The following is an 18,544-nucleotide window of genomic DNA, read 5'->3' as shown; positions in this document are numbered from 1 at the left end:
TACATTTTGAATTAAATGGAATCTAGCAATTCATTTAAGAAAACTTTCAGGTTGATCAAATAATATTTCCCATCAATAATGGTATCCTGGGCTTCCCTGGTGGCACAGTGGTTGAGAGTCCGCCTGCCGATGCAGGGGACGCGGGTTCGTGCCCCGGTCCGGGAGGATCCCACATGCCGCGGAGCGGCTGGGCCTGTGAGCCATGGCCGCAGAGCCTGTGCGTCCGGAGCCTGTGCTCCGCAACAGGAGAGGCCACACAGTGAGAGGCCCGTGTACCGCAAAAAACAAAAATAAATAAATAAAATAAAAATTAAAAAAATAATGGTATCCTGTGACTATATTATATCATTTTTGTATGGTCATTCTGAGTTAATTTAACACATGGTTATTGCTTTTGTGTCAAAGAATTACCTTGAGGAAAAAAAACCTAAGTGATACATTTACCAAATCCGTTTGTACATTTTTGTTTTTAGGATGCACTCCAGAAATTGACTGAAATTCTCAACTTAAATGGAGAAGTAGCTTGCCAGGACTCAGGTCATCCTGCCAAACACAGGAACACATCTGCAGTCCTAGGCTGCTTGGCTGAGAAACTAGCAGGTAACTCTGGGAAGCTCCATCAAGGAAGACCTTAAGTTGTTTAACATCAAGGGGAAGATGGCACTGCAGGTCTTTGATCAAACCTGCTTTACCACAAAGAAGTGTCTCTAAAAAAATAAAATAAAATTGAGCAACAGGGTCTAACTGGAAAAAAATTACTCAAGGCCACAGAGGTAAATGCAAACTAATTTAGCTTTGAGGACTTTCAGAGGGAAATTTAAAAGAAAAAGTTTTCCTTATTTGCTTTAAAATTAAAAATAAGAGAAAAGGCTAAGCTCATATGATAAAGATTGTATGTAATATACACACACTTTATAAAGTTTAGCTAGGCAATAGAGACATATTTGGTAGGGGAAGAAGAAAAGGAACTTTAAATTGGAGCAATTCCTGAGAAGACAAGCAGATTTTTTACTTGTCTGTGAATGTTACCCATTTTACGAAAGTTAACATCAAAGTATAGGTGAATAACCCAGCTAGTTGCATCATTTATGGTGGAAGAAACAATGGATTAGAAATCAAAACATGGGTATTGTTTCAACCTCTACCGTGTGCTCCCCAAGTGCCCTGGAGTAAGTCACTTCAGGAGTGTGTCTCAGGAGTGGGCTCAGTTGCTCAACTGTGAAATGGGGATAGTACTATTCCCTACCTTAAGCAGGAGGCTTGAATAAGATAATGCACATGAGAGTACTTTGTAAAAGAGCTCTACAATTTTATTGGTATTAGTTGCAAATTCAAAATAATGTAACACATTTAACTATATCCAGTGTTTGTTGTATTCATCTAGGTCCTGCAAGTATAGGTTTACTTAGCCCAGGAATACTGGAATATTTGCTACAGTGTCTGGTAAGTGAGACATCAAAGCTAGTTATTCTTAGTCATCTGGAATTGTGCATTTTTCTAAAATTGCCCACTTAGCCACTGGCACAGAGAATGGAATCAGCTATAAATTTTATTTGCAGGTGTTTCCTGAGTGTTTATCTATTCCTTCCTGTGTTTAAAAAAAAGTAAGGGCAGGATAGGAATTTATTGCAAGCAAAAACAGCTGAGTTGGTCTGGTATTAAATTTAGTCATAAGATAGGTGCTATGATTGGCTTTTTTTGTGTGCGTCCTTAGAGTCTGCCAAATGGTAGTAGGAACCTCCGCAGTGGAAACAAAATTACACGGCATTCCAACAGGAAACTGTGAGGTCAGATTCCCAGTGTATATAAATCTCTGTTCCCCCATCCCTCCCACCATTACTGCTCTTAAAACTATTATTGAGTATTTGATATATCGTCTGTGAAGCTTGTGGTTTGCCAAGGCTGTGCTATCGGATCTCTCACACTGCTTGACTGCAGTCTTGACTGGTCTGTGTTTTTTAAAGTTATTTTTCAGGGCTACTGTGCATTGGCCTTTTTTCAAAATCTGAAAGACCCTTTTTTTCAGGACCTATATGATATGTACTTAAAACACTTAACACTATGCTAAGTAAGCACTGTAGGGGTACAGAAGTAGTCTAACAGTCCTTCACCCTCAAGCAGTTTCCTGGTTAGGGGAACAAAACTACTCAGACAAGATAATTAGCTTCCATTTTATGACAGGATACGATCAAGGGCAAAATAGCTTCCTTCGGACCAAGTGCCAAGGGTTCTGAGAAGGTGGTTGGGAGGTGGGAGAAACGGGTGGAGGGGGCTGGGAGTCATGGGAGGCAGACTTCCTGATGAAGGTGGGACCTCAGCTGGGTCACACCACAGGGCTAGGATTTGTTTGTGCACACAGGAGGAAGAAATGGGTTTCTTGGCTAAGGGCACATCACCGGCAGAAGCCCAGAGCCAGAAATGGCCATGTTCCCAGCATATTACAGAGAATTATCTGATCAGAAGACAGTGTTCAGAGACAGGAGGACATAGACTTAGTAGCCAGGTGGGGAGGGCTCAGGGCCTGAAAAACCAGACAGAGGGAATGAGGATGGATGTGGCCAAGAAGCAGGGTGCTAAACAGGCTTTGCAGCAGGGAAGGGCAATGGTTACATGAGCTCTGCAGAACCCAGTTGGGCACCAGAAAAGTGAGTGGAAATCATCTGTTGTTCTAGAGCTCTTTTGCAGGCACCTAGCATAGCTGTGGGGAAGGATGGCTGTGAGAAGATATGATGTTAAGCAGTTAGACCTTCCTTCAAATGTGAACACATGTGACATGAACTTAAATGTAACTGAAAGAGTTCACTTGTTGCTCTATCCCACCTACCATCAGCATTTGTATAATTCCTTTCAGAGAACAGGTTGAAAATGAAGCCATAAGTTGTTAATTTCATTATTTATAATTTTGGAACTTGGTAGTGATGAATGGCTCCTTTTAGGGTTCTGAATAAAAAGCCATTTTTAGCTATATTTCTGGGCTTCTGTTTGGCTTGCTTAAAGGAATATAAGAATCAGCATGATTTTATTTAACAAAGCTTTAATATATAAATGATACTAAGTAAAATAACATAGTACATTTAATAAGATACTTTTGAAATTTCCATATCTATAAATGAACACAGTAACTTCAAGAAAATAATATAAGTTTTAAGAGACTCTATCTTGGTTTATTAATAACAATATTAGCAAATGGATAATCATGGACTTGAATGAGTAAAACTTGTCCTACTGCTCCAAAAAAAAATCTAGCACACATTGGGTAAGAAGAGGAAATTGATAACTTGCCACCTCTGCAGGGCAATGATTTTTTTTTTTTTTTTTTTTTTTACCTTTTGTTGTCTTTCAGAAATTACAGTCCCACCCCACAGTCATGCTTTTTGCACTTATCGCACTGGAAAAGTTTGCACAGACAAGTAGGTATAGTGACTTCTTACATTAATGATCTATATCGCTTGTTAAAAATCTTATTTTTCATAGTTACTGGATGAGCTGATGCTTTTGAACCCCATCAAACATGCATACATTCTGGGGAATTCCCTGGTGGCCTGGTGGTTAGGATTCTGGGCGTTGACTGCCGTGGCCCCAGGTTCAATCCCCGGTTGGGGAACTAAGATCCCTCAAGCCGTGTGGCACAGCCAAATAAATAGATAAGAAGCATGCATACATTCTGATTTGTCTGGGTAAACATCTCAAAGCCAGTAAGATGTAACAGTGACAAAGGCAAGAGTTTTCTCACCTAAAGAATCAAAACTTAATGGTTCTGAAGAACCTAGGGGCAGGACAGGAATAAAGACGCAGACGTAGAGAATGGACTTGAGGACACAGGGAGGGGAAGGGTAAGCTGGGACAGTGAGAGAGTGGCATGGACATATATACACTACCAAATGTAAAACAGATAGCTAGTGGGAAGCAGCCACATAACACAGGGAGATCAGCTTGATGCTTTGTGACCACCTAGAGGGGTGGGATAGGGAGGGTGGGAGGGAGACGCAGGAGGGAGGGGATATGGGGATATATGTATACGTATAGCTGATTCACTTTGTTATACAGCAGAAACTGACACACCATTGTAAAGCAATTATACTCCAATAAAGATGTTAAGAAATATATATATATATATATATAAAGAATCAAAACTTGGTGACCGTGATTACCCACTTTTTATAGCTAAAAATTTAGTGATCATATTGCTACTTTCTAGAAAATAGAGCTCTTGGGCTTTGTCATTATTATAGTTTCCAGATTCTCTAATTGTCTCTCCTCACTCTTTCCCTCCATTAATCTACCCAGCAAATCATCCTACTCTTTCATGGTTAATTTAAGGTTTATGTCTTCCCAACAGGTGAAAATAAATTGACTATATCTGAATCCAGTATTAGTGACCGGCTTGTCACGTTAGAGTCCTGGGCTGATGATCCTGATTATCTGAAACGTCAAGTTGGTTTCTGTGCCCAGTGGAGCTTAGACAATCTCTGTAAGTAGGAGTTGTCCTTTATTAAAATGCCTGTTTTCATTTCCAAATCCACTTCTTAAATAGGATCACAGGTCTTTATTTTGTGACAGTGAGTGTGAGTTTTTCCATATAAGGTCCTCTACTGGTGGGTTGGCTATATTCTAGCAGTAAAGTAAAGAGTCTAGGGACTCTTCAGACTATTAGACGGAATGCTTCTAACTGCAGCACTCTCCTGTTCAAAAACTTTGATTGGTCCCCTGTTTCCTCCTGCATCCAGGCCATTAATCAGATGCCACTGTCTAATCAACTCTTTCCAACACAAACTCTTCTCACTGTCCTACAAGCAGTTCCCAGTCATTCCTACCCCTGGGCATGTTCCCCTCACTTGGAATTCCCTCTTTACTCTTCTCTTTGTCCCAACTTTGCTCTTCAAAACTCAAGTCATGTCTTACCTATACCGTGAGAGTTGCTCCCAACTTTTCTTTTTCTCCTCCAAGAGCTGCAAGAACTAAAACTATATTACTGCTCTATCCTCACTCCCCCTCCCACAGGTGGCACTGTGCTAAAGCACAGTTGGACGTGTGACCCCTATGCTCCCTACTGCAGCATTATGGGGAGTAGCTCAGTGCCCAGCCTGTGTAGTGCCAGTTAAAGAATAATTCTGAAAAAGTACCATTTGGATTTTGCTGCATGCAAAATAATGACTATAGGGAACAGAAATATAAACCTAGCAGTGCTGCCTTTACTAGCATTTGCTTAATTAATCTTCATATGGCAGTGTAGCAGCAAAGTTAAGGTTATAAGTCTACCAATTCTGCCATTTATGAGCACCTCCACTTCTTAACTAGAATGGCAACTAGCAATGACAGTAGCTTTTTTCTCCACAACAGCCTGCCTTAGAAATGTGCCCACTTTTTCTTTTGCAGTTTTAAAAGAAGGTAGGCAGCTGACCTATGAGAAAGTGGACTTGAATAGCATTAAGGCCATGCTAAATAGCAACGATGTCAGCGAGTACCTGAAGATCTCACCTCATGGCTTGGAGGTAAAGCTTCCATAGACGGACCATTCTGGGGAGAAAATCTTGTCCTCATTTTCCTGCCCTGATTTTGAACAAAAGCAATCCTTGCAAAATAGATGGAAATTTTCTACATACGCAAAGAGTGTTTAGAGGTAGAAGTGGTGGGAGAGAGCGTGTTTGGGATATTATTTACTCTTTCATATCTAACATGGTCCTATACATATAGTACATGCTATAATGTTTATTGACTGGTTTAAATATGTCTGATTTTCATCTCTGCCATTTTATGCAGTTAAAGGTACAAAGACTAGTGTTTCTAAAAGAGGCCCTTCCTTTTTTTGTTGTTGTTGTTGTTGTTGTTTTTTTGGGGTTTTTTTTGCGGTATGCGGGCCTCTCACTGTTGTGGCCTCTCCCGTTGCGGAGTACAGGCTCCGGACGCGCAGGCCCAGCGGCCACGGCCCACAGGCCCAGCCGCTCCGCGGCACGTGGGATCTTCCCGGACCGGGGCACGAACCCGTGTACCCTGCATCGGCAGGCGAACTCTCAACCACTGCGCCACCAGGGAAGCCCGGCCCTTCCTTTTTTAAATCCCTGCATAACCAATTGTATTCAGTCTAGAGCTTCACCTTCTCCCTTTATGTTGAAAATGTTGCTGATTTGGAGGTGAAGGTTAATGAAAGAGCTGCTTATATACAGGAAGGTACCGTTAGGCACTAGACATGTCAAGATTAAAGAGCCGTTGAAGAATGGCTGCAAGTAGGTTCTTTGATCTTACATCTTTTTGCCAAATGCTTTACGTAGTTTTCTGCTTCAGATTATTTTTAGGTACTCCATCTAATACACTTCAATATCCTTCTCTCCCTCATCTCCCTCCCTAACAAGTACAATGTTTATGCATTTGCAAAAGATTCTACTATAAGAGCAAAGCTCTGTAAGTACTTAAAAGTGAAGCCAGTAGCCTTCACTAATTCTTATTTTGAGGTCTTCCAATCCTTTCAATCTGGAACTCCCTGGAAATTAAACTATAAAATAGAGTGTCCTTCCTTCGGTTTTATACTTTTTGTCACTGAGAATGCACAGGGAAGAAGACAGTAGTCCACCAGGAGCTTTAATGAGGAAGAATAGATTCTACCTTCTGAGCCGTCGGTTATCTCTGGTGGTCTTCAGGCATTGATGGTGGACTGCCATGCTCTTTGATTTTGCCAGGCTCGCTGTGATGCCTCTTCTTTTGAAAGTGTGCGCTGCACCTTTTGTGTGGATGCTGGGGTGTGGTACTACGAAGTAACAGTGGTCACTTCTGGTGTCATGCAGATCGGCTGGGCCACACGAGACAGCAAGTTTCTCAATCATGTGAGTACCTTGGAGACCTGTGTGGATGAGAGCAGCAGCAGTTTTTTTGGCGAGTGGGTGGCGGATACTCATTTTTCAGATAGTTTTGCACAATAATCGTTCCTTGGGCTGAATCACATGGTGCCAAATCCCTAACAGTGGTTTTCTAAACTGATTTAGAAATAGGAAAACACAGGTGAAATTGCCCGTCAGCTGTTTTTTTCCCCTCAAGTTTTAAGTTCATGTTAATCTTCCACCCAGAGTTTAGATGTGCTCTTTTTCCTCTTTTTGTTTTTTAATTAATTAATTTATTTTGTTTTTGGCTGCATTGGGTCTTTGTTGCTGCGCATGGGCTTTTCTCTAGTTGCAGCGGGGGGGTGCTACTCTTCGTTGGGGTGGCTCCTCTTGCTGTGGAGCACAGGCTCTAAGTGTGTGGGCTTCAGTAGTTGTGGCGCACGGGCTTCAGTAGTTGTGGCGCACAGGCTTCAATAGTTGTGGCTCGCAGGCTGTAGAGCGCAGGCTCAGTAGCTGTGGTGCGCAGGCTTAGTTGCTCCGCGGCATGTGGGATCTTCCCGGACCAGGGCTCGAACCCGTGTCCCCTGCACTGGCAGGCGGATTCTTGACCACTGTGCCACCAGGGAAGCCCCTCTTTTTCTTTTTAAGCTCTGCTCCAGCCCCAGCCACATGTTTGGCTCAGTTTTTATATTGGGTCCAGTGATGGTTTTTACCTTGCGTTTAAGCTTTAGGAACTTCGTAGGAATTCTGTTCCTTTCATAAAATACTAAATGTTGTCTTGACTCCTCTTACTTTACTTTTACCTTGTAATTAGTAGGCACATTTGTTTTCAGTATTCAGTGTTTATCTTTTGCTATACAAAGCTGTAATTTATAAGGGAAAATTAAGTCCACTAGAGGAAGCAGAATTGGGCTGCCTCTACCTGGGTGTGAGAGGTTGGGGTTCTTCGCTTTCCTACAAATGTTAATTTCTTGTCACTTTATACCCTTCTAATGCCCAACCCAATCGGCTTTCCTCTCATAGTCATATTATAAGCTGTTTGGAATTAATCCAGTTTTGATCAGGAATATTTTGTGGACATATGATTTTTACCCTTTGAGCTGGGAAAAGTCCCTTAGATTTTTTTTTTTATGTTAATCTAAATAATAGCCTCCCATCCCATATGTAAGGTCCTGGGATGGGTTTTAGAAGTGATCCAACAAAATCAAACTAAACTTGCCTGCCATACAGCTAGTTTCTAAAGTGCCCTTTCAACAAGGCTGTACAGCATCCTGGAATTGTTCATGGCATTTTACTAAACTCCTTGCTGGAAAGAGACAAATTGGAGGAAGAGGGCCCAGGGAGAGGTCAGGTCTGGATTTTTGTCCAGGATGGAAAACTGGACCCCAGTCTGCCATTGCTTTGTTGGGAACCTTCCCTGATGCAGCACCTCCTAGTCCTCTAGGCCTTAATTAAAACCTGGAAGAATGGGGCTTTTTTGTGACACCATGTAGTCAGAAGTAAGTGGGTCTGGAGAACAATGCCAGTTAGTCTTTTAGTGCCCAACTTAGGCACTAATTTAAAGAAGACAGTATCAGTTACACTGACAGCCTGCCCCAAATGATGTCCTCAAGATGATTTTTTAGGAGTTAAAAAAAAATCTTAATTTCCAGAGCACCTTCATTTTAGAGCCTATCATCCGATTCCCACAACAGTTTTTACTGTCACAGTTTCCATTTCACAGATGAGAAAACTGAGACTAAGACTGGGACCAAAAGAAACTAGGACTAGAATTCAGTCCCTTTCCTATTCTACAATAGTTGTGTTCTTTGCATTTGAAAATGGGGAGAGTCTCAGAGAAGTAGCTAGTCTCATTTGGAAGTAAAGATTTGTTTGGGAACTAGAAGAAATGTGGAATCCTCTCGGGAGAAAGCTTCGATATAAAATGTGCCTCTCCTAATTTGGCAGCACACTACAGGTCTGAGTGTAGTATATTTGAGACTGAATGTTGCAGATTGTTTTTTTTTAGTGGCCAATGAAGCTGGATCATTTTATCTGATGGGTGAAACTAATTTCTGCCATATAGTTGCAAAAACTTTGGCTTCTCAAGTTAAGAGGCTTAACATACTATCTTCCTACCCTCCAGATTGCTTGATAGACTTAATTTCTTTCTTTAAAAAACAAAAATGAAACATTTTTCCCTGATTCAAGTACTGGTTGGTTAGAAATTGGTGAAGTCTGATGTATCTTTCCCCAAATGTAGGATTTTAATGATGTTGCCATACTTAACTTTGCTTCACATGGACATTGTTCTGGTGATTCTGAATCCTTTTGCCTGTACAGATAGGGTGTGGTTTTATGGAATAAGTCATTCCTAGAATACATGCAGTTTCTAAAACTTTGAATCTGTTCATAGACTTATTTTAACTCCTACTGCTTGGGCTTCAGTTTTGAAAAGATGGTCAAAGTGTTGGGCTTGGACATAGATCATTAGCCTGAGAAGCTAAAGGATAGTTCTTGTTCAGGTCACTTAGAGAATAGTTATCTTGTATATATTTATGGGGGTTTGGGAGGAGCAAGTCTCCAAGGGTGCATTTTGACTTATCTAAAATATCTTTTGCCTTTTCATGAGCATCTACCATGTGACAGGTCTTTCACATACTCATCTCTAATCTTTTTGAGAGTTTGGGAAGGTATTATTCTCCCATTTAGAGATGAGAATGAAGTTCTAAGAAATTAATTTAGAAACTTGCCCAAAGTCACCTAGCCTCCAACTGCTGGCGAAGAATTCAAACCCTGGTCAAGGCAGCCCGTGCTTCTTTCCCTGTTGAAGCCTCTTGCCATGGAGAAAATGACTCTGCTATCTTAAACAGAAAAAGAATGACTTGGAAGCCTATTGGGGGCTCCCAGACTATTGAGGGGTTTGAGAACCAGACAGGCTCCAAGGCAGCATCAGAGGCCAAGACACAGGAAGTACAACAGCCAGTGTTTTAGGGACCAGAATGCCAACACTGCTGCCACAAAGGTCCTAACCATTCCTCCATGTGGGGTCATAGACACTAGGTGTCTGATGGGAGGGTCCAGTTGGCCAAGGTCACATCTTACCCCTCCATCTCCAGAGCAGGAGGCAGGACATTGTATCTTCATTATATTCCCCATAGCAGGAAGTGGTAGGGATACTGGACAGCAGAAGAAAGGATGGTGTCCACCACATAGGGAAGGAGTCAGTATATTCCGTAAACAACAAACTATGGATAAATGCTTTTTTGTTGTTTGTTTTTATTAATGTTGCCATTACTAAAGTATACGTGACCAGAACATACAGATCAAAATAATCACCCCAAGTACCAAGCTAGCTACACTGTTCTCTCATTTGTCTGCCTCAGCTGACGCAGACCATAGTTATAGTTCTGCTGGGAATGTTTTCACGTTGAAAGAGGGTGTAGTACATCTGGACTGCTCTTTGGTATGTGAGCTCAAAGGGCTTTTTAAAGTGTATCTCTGCTTAGCAGAGGCACCTACTTCTTAGCCTGTAGAAGTTGATCTGTGGTTAAAACGATTAGAGTTCCCCCTCTGTCTCCAAATGCCACTTTACTGTGAAATTCATCCAGGCATAGAAGACATTGCATGGTAAAGTCTGCTCTTAACCAATTCTTGGTGGCTGGGAATCTTCTAGGAATTTCTTTCAAGTGTTCAGTGGAGGACTTCCTAGGACATTGGAAAGGAAAGATAGAAAAGAATTGCTTGCCTTTTGCCTATGCCCCAACACTCCACAAATAAAAAGTAAGTTTTTACTTATTTGTTCAGGCTTTGAAAGGAATAGCAAGGTGTTTTTTCTAATAGACTGGTGAATATCTTCTCGGCCTTACGCTGAGAACTTATGCAAGTTCATTTAACTCTTGAGTAGTCTGAATAGTGCATTCAGAAGCTAATTCAGAAGCCTCACTTTGGAGAACACTCATCCGAATTCAGTATGTTGTGGTCCGAGTAGTCAAGAAGCATCTTGGAGCCCTTTTTCCAATCTATCTCTGCATTGTCGCATAGAATAAGCAGACCATCACCAGGATCTGAGATCTTACTTGGATTCAGCCCACATTTTCAATGCCTTTCTCCACTATAATCTTTCACCATTGAGCCTTAAAGATAGCAGTTGTCTGATCTGCATGTTTCCTCTGTATTTTCTATTTTCTTCTTATAAGTGCTCAAAATAATTTCTTAAGATCCCACCTCCCCTTTTATGTTAACAATAAAATAATTGTGAAATAATTAAAAGGCAGTAACTAATAAAAGAAGCTGCCAAGGACCTGTGTGATGTTCAAATATCTCAGAATACCTATAAGCTGATTACCCACTATAACCTTCTGTTGTCTCCAGTTTTGAAATCTCTGAGCATGTGGGTGTTTTGAAGTGTACTACATGAAAGAAAGGTGTTTGCCCACACCAGCCTTGGAATCAGAAAATTCCAGGGTCCAAAATTGACTTTTTTAGTAACATGTCCTTGGGCAAGCTGGTTGACTTCTCTGAGCCTTATTTCCTCTTAAGATGGAATATAATACCACCAGCCTCAAGGTGGTTCATGAGAATTAAATGAACTAACAGACGTGAAACTTGGGAAAAATTTGTTGGTGAAGTCACACTCTATTCTGACTCTATGTCAGAATTTTGGTATCTTCCAAGAACTGTAGGCTCTCTCCCTTCATCCAAAAAGCTTAGAATTCTAGCCACCAGGTTAATGGAACACAGCAGGCAGAACCTTGCTAATCTTCTGGGCCCTCTCTCCCTCCAGGAAGGCTACGGCATTGGGGACGACGAATACTCCTGTGCATACGATGGCTGCAGGCAGCTGATTTGGTACAACGCCAGAAGTAAGCCTCACCAACACCCCTGCTGGAAAGAAGGTATGCATTCCTCTTCATCATGAATTTATTAATTAGGTTAAGACATCTGGTTATGATGAGGCGTGTATTATGTTAGGCTTTAAAATCTTTTAATGGAAAAAGAGTAAATGTGAAAAGGGATATTAGCTTTTGTATCCCCTACCATAGATGTGAACCGTACTCCTGATATTCACCTCTGATGGAGGCCTTCCTTTAGCAAAACATTTCAGACTATAAAATTCTTAATTTAGTGGGAAAATGATCATCTTAAGATTAATATGAATTCTAGTTTCCTCTCTGGGTATATGTCTTAAATCAAAGCAGCCGTGGAGATATTGAGGACACTGAAATTGTAATGCCAGTAAAATAAGGTTATTTTCAGAGAATTGGCACTATTCAGGGGACACATTCCGGGGCTCTCTAGGGCAGCTTTTAAAGATGACTTGAGTACTGTTAGCCTCAAAAACTTCTGCCCAGCCTCATTTCTCCAGACATCAGGCTCAGGATGCTGCAGGGCCAGGACTCTCAATCAAGGCTCTAGGATTTTAGCAAGAATATATCTTATCAACAGCATGATCTTTTTTGCCCAATTCAGTTTTTTTTTCCAACTGCTTTGCAATATTCAATGCCCTAGACCCATGAAAACATTTATTAATGAAAGATTCAAACAGCATAGTTAGAGCCACAGTTGATTTGTTAAACACTTATACCAAAAAATTTAAGGTGAGTGTTTACCCCCAACTAAATACAGTGAAAACAGGGCTTCCCTGCTTCAGCACCACTGCACTGGAGGGTAGTATTCTCAAGGGGCCTCCTGGTGCACTGCCTTGTTCTGAAGATGTAGAGTCATATGGTAGGGGATGGAACCTCCGGAAAAATTTTATTCCCAGCATTGGAGCTAGATGGGGGATATAGCCCAGCTTCTTCTCCAAGATGCCCTCTCTCTGTTTCCTGCCACAATCAGCATTATAGATGTAAACTGAATTTTCAGGCATGCTAAGAGAGCAGGAATTTGACCCTTGCTGTGAGGGGACAGCTTCTCAATTAACTAATAGTGTGGAAAGGAAAAAACCTGCAAAGCTCACATAAGCCCTCATTTTAAGGGTTTGCAGGTTAAAGGAACATAACACTTCTTCATTTTTTTAAAAAATACTTTTCTGATATTTTTTTGTTGTCGTTATAAATTTATTTATTTATTTTTGTCTGTGTTGGGTCTTCGTTGCTGCGCACAGGCTTTCTGTAGTTGCGGTGAGCAGGGGCTACTCTTTGTTGCAGTGCACAGCCTTCTCATTGTGGTGGCTCCTCTTGTTGCAGAGCACAGGCTCTAAGCACATGGGCTTCAGTAGTTGTGGCACGTGGGCTCAGTAGTTGTGGCTCGCGGGCTCTAGACCGCAGACTCAGTAGTTGTGGCACACTGGTTTAGTTGCTCTGCAGCATGTGGGATCTTCCCTGACCAGAGATCGAACCCATGTCCCCTGCATTGGCAGGCGGATTCTTAACCACTGCGCCACCAGGGAAGTCCCAACACTTCTTCATTTAACAAAGCATAAGATAGAGGTACTGTCTGCAAAGACTGTCTTGTTTGTTTTTTAAATGATTTTTTAAAAGATTTCTTAAGTTTATTATAAAATTTGGAAAATAGGGGTAAAAAGCAAAATGAAACCAAAATCTCATGTAATTCCTCCATCCAGAGATTTCTTTAAAACACAATCTGGTGTGTATATATAGATATGTATTTTTTTTATTAATTTACCTTTAACATTTTTTTAAAATTTTTATTGGAGTATAGTTGATTTACAATGTTGTGTTAGTTTCAGATGTACAGCAAAGCAAATCAGTTATACGTATACATATATCCACTCTTTTTTAGATTCTTTTCCCATATAGGCCATTAGAGAGTACTGAGTAGAGTTCCCTGTGCTATACAGTAGGTCCTTATTAGTTATCTATTTTATATATAGTAGTGTGTATGTGTCAATCCCAATCTCCCAATTTGTCCCTCCCCCGCCCTTACCCCCTGGTAACCATAAGTTTGTTTTCTACATCTATAACTCTATTTCTGTTTTGTAGATAAGTTCATTTGTACCCTTACTTTAGACTCCACATATAAGTGATATCGTGTGATATTTGTCTTTCTCTGTCTGACATCACTCAGTATGACAATCTCTGGGTCCATCCATGTTGCTGCAAATGGCATTATTTCATTCTATTTTATGGCTGAGTAATATTACATTGTATATATGCACCACATCTTTTTTATCCATTCCTTTGTTGATGGACATTTAGGTTGTTTCCATGTCCTGACTATTGTAAATAGAGCTGCAGTGAACATTGGGATGCATGTATCTTCTCAAATTATGGTTTTCTCCTGATATATGCCCAGGAGTGGGATTGCTGGATCATATGGTAGCTCTATTTTTAGTTTTTTAAGGAACCTCCATACCGTTCTTCATAGTGCCTGTACCAATTTACATTCCCACCAAAAGTGTAGGAAGATTCCCTTTTCTCCCCACCCTCTCCAACATTTATTGTTTGTATATTTTTTGATGATGGCCATTCTAACTGGTATGAGTTCTTACTTCATTGTAGTTTTGATTTGCATTTCTCTAATAATTAGTGATGTTGAGCTTTTTTTTTTTTTTTTTTTTTGCGGTACGCGGGCCTCTCACTGTTGTGGCCTCTCCCGTTGCGGAGCACAGGCTCTCGACGCGCAGGCTCAGCGGCCATGGCTAACGGGCCCAGCCGCTCCGCGGTATGTGGGATCATCCCGGACCGGGACAGAAACCCGTGTCCCCTGCATTGGCAGGCGGACTCTCAGCCACTGTGCCACGAGGGAAGCCCAAAGCATCTTTTCATGTGCTTTTTAGCCATATGTATGTCTTCTTTGGAGAAATGTCTATTTAGATCTTCCACCCATTTTTTAATTGGGTTGTTTTGTTTTTTTGATATTGAGCTGCATGAGCTGTTTGTATATTTCGGAGATTAATCCCTTGTTGGTTGCTTTGTTTGCAAATATTTTCTCCCATTCTGAGGGTTGTCTTTTCATTTTGTTTATGGTTTCCTTTGCTGTGCAAGAGCTTTAAGTTTAATTAGGTCCCATTTGTTTGTTTTTATTTTCATTACTCTAGGAGGTGGATCAAAAAAGATCTTGCTGCGATTTATGTGAAAAAGTGTTCTGCCTATGTTTTCCCCTAAGAGTTTTATAGTATCCGGCATTACATTTAGGTCTTTAATCCATTTTGAGTTTATTTTTGTGTATGGTGTGTATTTTTTGTTGTTACACTTACTATGCCTTGAACAGCTTTCCAGGTTATTAAATAACATTGTTTTTAATGGCTTTTCAATATTCCATTATATAATAGTACTATATTAATCAATGCCTCAAGGTTGGAAGTTACATTTTTGCCTTTTAAAATTATTATTATAAAAAAATTATAAACTATTCTGGATTTTCTCAGGATAAATCCTTAGAAGTGAATCTTCTCTGGCAAAGGGTATACAGAATTTCAAGGCTTTTGCCATATATTGCCAGATTTTCCTCCAGTACCACTGAGGGTCAGTTTTTCTTGTCATTACTTTATAATTTCATGTATTTATCTTTGACAATTTATTTATTTATTTATTTTTATAAATTTATTTTTTATTTATTTATTTTTGGCTGCATTGGGTCTTTTTTGCTACGTTCGGGCTTTCTCTAGTTGCGGTGAGCGGGGGCTACTCTTCATTGTGGTGCGTGCACTTCTCGTTGCGATGGCTTCCCGGTTGCAGAGCAAAGGCTCTAGGCGTACAGGCTTCAGTAGTTGTGGCACGTGGGCTCTTCCCAAACTAGGGATCGAACCCGTATCCCCTGCGTTGGCAGACAGATTCTTAACCACTGTGCCACCAGGGAAGTCCCTTTGACACTTTAAAAAGCAAAAACTTGGGCTTCCCTGGTGGCGCAGTGGTTGAGAGTCTGCCTGCCGATGCAGGGGACACGGGTTCGTGCCCTGGTCCGGGAAGATCCCACATGCCATGGAGCGGCTGGACCCATGAGCCATGGCCGCTGGGACTGCGCGTCCGGAGCCTGTGCTCCGCGGCGGGAGAGGCCACAGCAGTGAGAGGCCCACGTACCACAAAAAAAAAAAAAAAAAGCAAAAACTTTATGAGTGAATATGAATGCTTTAAAAAAAAAAACATGTTTGGGGGCAGTTGTTATGTCAGACAGTTTTGTTTTGTTTTTTTGGCTGTGCCTCACAACTTGCAGGATCTTAGTTCCCAGACCAGGGATTGAACCCTTGCCCTCGGCAGTGAAAGCACAGAGTCCTAACCACTGGACTGCCGGGGAATTCCCTCTCAGAGAGTTTTAACTCTCACCAGAGAGGCAAAAAAGTTCATGATTTTGATCTTACCATATTTTACTGATCCCCAAATGCACATTTTCCCCACATTTTCACATCTTTGAAATAGGGATGCATCTTACGATTGATGACTTTTCATAGATTAATTGGCAGCATTTTCCTCTTAATGGTACATCCAAATATTGATGTAAATGGGTCAGATCAGTTGCAGAAGAAGCAAAAACGATGAATATGTTGACTACAGGGCTATAAAAACAGACTTAATACAGTGACATTGAAACCCTGAGACAGCAGAATCTCCATATCCTAACAGTGTTTCACTTTATCCTCTAGGAGACACAGTAGGATTTCTGTTAGATTTGAATGAAAAGCAAATGATTTTCTTTTTAAATGGCAACCAGCTGCCTCCTGAGAAGCAAGTCTTTTCATCTACTGTGTAAGTACCTTCTCTCAGTCAAAAATTTGAGCAGATGCATGGAATGTACTTTTCTCCAGAAAAAAAAAACAAAAAAAACTTTGTCCGTTTATGTAGTCAGTTGTGATGAGAAATCACTGTATTTCAAGTAATTGGAGACCCATTTGATCTTACCTAAAACCTCCCAGAGTTTGATATAGGAAAGTAAGAGCAGGATGTTCTCTGGTTCACAGTCCTGTCTAGGTTAATAAACAGAATGTCACCCTTCTTTCTGCTCGGGTATGACTTATTCCCGTTTTCTGAACACCACTTTGTGTAAGAGCTTTGTTTTTATGAATTCTCTTGACCTCTGTTCATTTTTATTTGTAGATCTGGATTTTTTGCTGCAGCTAGTTTCATGTCATATCAACAATGTGAGTTCAATTTTGGAGCAAAACCATTCCAATATCCACCATCTGTGAAATTTAGCACTTTTAATGACTTCGCCTTCCTAACAGCTGAAGAGAAAATCATTTTGCCTAGGTAAGGAACCTGCAGTCAAAGAGACCACACTGGCCATGGCATAGCCAGTGTTGGGCCTTTATGGTCTTAAAGGTATCTATAACATAATGTTGTAATCCTAGCTCCTGTTCTGGCTCAAAACGCAGGTTTGTAACGAGCCCTTCTGCAGTGTACTTCACCTTGGACTCAGTGTCCCAAGGCTTGAGAGTGGCTCAGTCAGCAGTTTCTAGCTGAACTAGAAAATGTCACACAGTGATCACAGCCCTGCAGTGGCAGAGCCTCCATAATATCTCAGGAACAGAAGGGCCACTTGTATCCCAGCTCAGAGATCTGAAATTCATTCTTAGATCTTCCTTTCACCTTGTCTTGGTGCCGGACAGGGATTCTGAACTTCAGATTCCTCTTAGTGAAAGTGTGAAGTAACACCTTTCTCATCTTTCATACCCCATCATTTTTTTTATGTAGGCTGTCTTCTTGGATGCGGCCCATAAACAAGTCTGCCTTCTCACACACGCCCTGAAAGGTACAATCGATCCATCTAAGAGTTCCCCTGGCGGCTGGCCTTGGTTAAAAGTGCTTCAGCATTTAGTTAACCACTGCTGCAGAATTAAACTTTCCAAAAGTCAGATGGCAGTAGGCGCCAACTGTCGGAAAGTCTTCTTTTATGGGCAGCTTCTCTTGGTACCACATCACTTTCGTGCCCAAAGTGCAGCCTGCCTTGAATAAGAACAGCAGAGTTACAAGCTCGGGCAGTCCTATAATACACTAGACTTTGTTTTTTGTGACAGTGACACCAAGACAGGAGTTGTTGGAGACTGAGTGGCCTCCTTAATGCGAAGGGGTCCTTTTTTACTCATAGAAATAGTATTCTTTTCTGACTTCAGGGTCGGAGATCATGGTCCTGTTTCTATCTGGCATTTTGTAAATTGTTCTATATTGTAAATCCTCTCTGTCTCTATCTCTTCTTCTATTCATTCTTTTTTTTTCTTCTTAAACTTTTTATTATGGAAAACTTCAGATACACACAAAAGAAAAAAAAGAATAGTACAATAAAGCACCATGTACCCACCTCCCAGCTACAGCAGTCATCCACTCATGACCACCTGCTTCTCTTACAGTTTTCCCTCATATCTGTTAATAGCTCCATTGTCATTCCAGTTTCCCTGGCCGTAATCCTAGAGTATCCTTGACAAGGCAGGGAATGACTTTCTGCCATTTCCACGACAGATCCCTCAGCAAATCCTGTAGGCTGTGCGTTCAGAATATATCCCAAATCCAACTACTTCTTATCCCTCTCCCTGCTACCACCATGGTTGAAGCCTCCATCATTTTCCACCTGGATTGTTCTTGCCCTGCCCTTAAACTGTAGTCTCCCTGTTCCTGCCTTAACCCCCTTCGGTCTATTCAGCACAGCCTCCAGAATGTTTTTGTTACAACATAAATCAGATCATGCACTTCTGTGCTGAAAAGACTCTAGTGGCTTCCTCTCACTTAAGGTAAAAGCTTAAATCCTCTATACGATTTGTCCCCTCCTCTCCTCCATTACTTCTCTGACCTCCGACCCTCTTCCATATGCTCCTGCTCTTTCAGCCATCCTGGCCTCCTTGCTGCTTCTGAAACATA

General features: G+C 41.2%; 1 protein-coding gene across 2 annotated transcripts in view; it reads left to right on the top strand.

Annotated features, from left to right (window-relative positions):
• The window catches only part of RSPRY1 (ring finger and SPRY domain containing 1), a 46,826-nt gene that overhangs the window by 20,561 nt on the left and 7,721 nt on the right, over positions 1-18,544 (top strand). For both annotated transcript variants that reach the window (XM_029207584.1, XM_029207593.1), the window contains exons 5-13: positions 474-600; positions 1,385-1,443; positions 3,344-3,410; positions 4,340-4,471; positions 5,377-5,492; positions 6,675-6,818; positions 11,578-11,689; positions 16,339-16,441; positions 16,790-16,942. In XM_029207584.1, the coding sequence (XP_029063417.1) occupies positions 474-600; positions 1,385-1,443; positions 3,344-3,410; positions 4,340-4,471; positions 5,377-5,492; positions 6,675-6,818; positions 11,578-11,689; positions 16,339-16,441; positions 16,790-16,942 (1,013 nt within the window). The remainder of the gene's footprint in view (positions 1-473; positions 601-1,384; positions 1,444-3,343; positions 3,411-4,339; positions 4,472-5,376; positions 5,493-6,674; positions 6,819-11,577; positions 11,690-16,338; positions 16,442-16,789; positions 16,943-18,544) is intronic.

This window comes from Monodon monoceros, unplaced genomic scaffold (assembly GCF_005190385.1).
Source record: "Monodon monoceros isolate NGI ecotype Baffin Bay Population unplaced genomic scaffold, NGI_Narwhal_1 Super_Scaffold_10, whole genome shotgun sequence".
In the NCBI taxonomy this organism is placed as follows: domain Eukaryota; kingdom Metazoa; phylum Chordata; class Mammalia; order Artiodactyla; family Monodontidae; genus Monodon; species Monodon monoceros.
The sequence above is the reverse complement of the archived record's forward strand: the minus strand, read 5'-3'. Positions and strand labels throughout refer to the sequence as shown.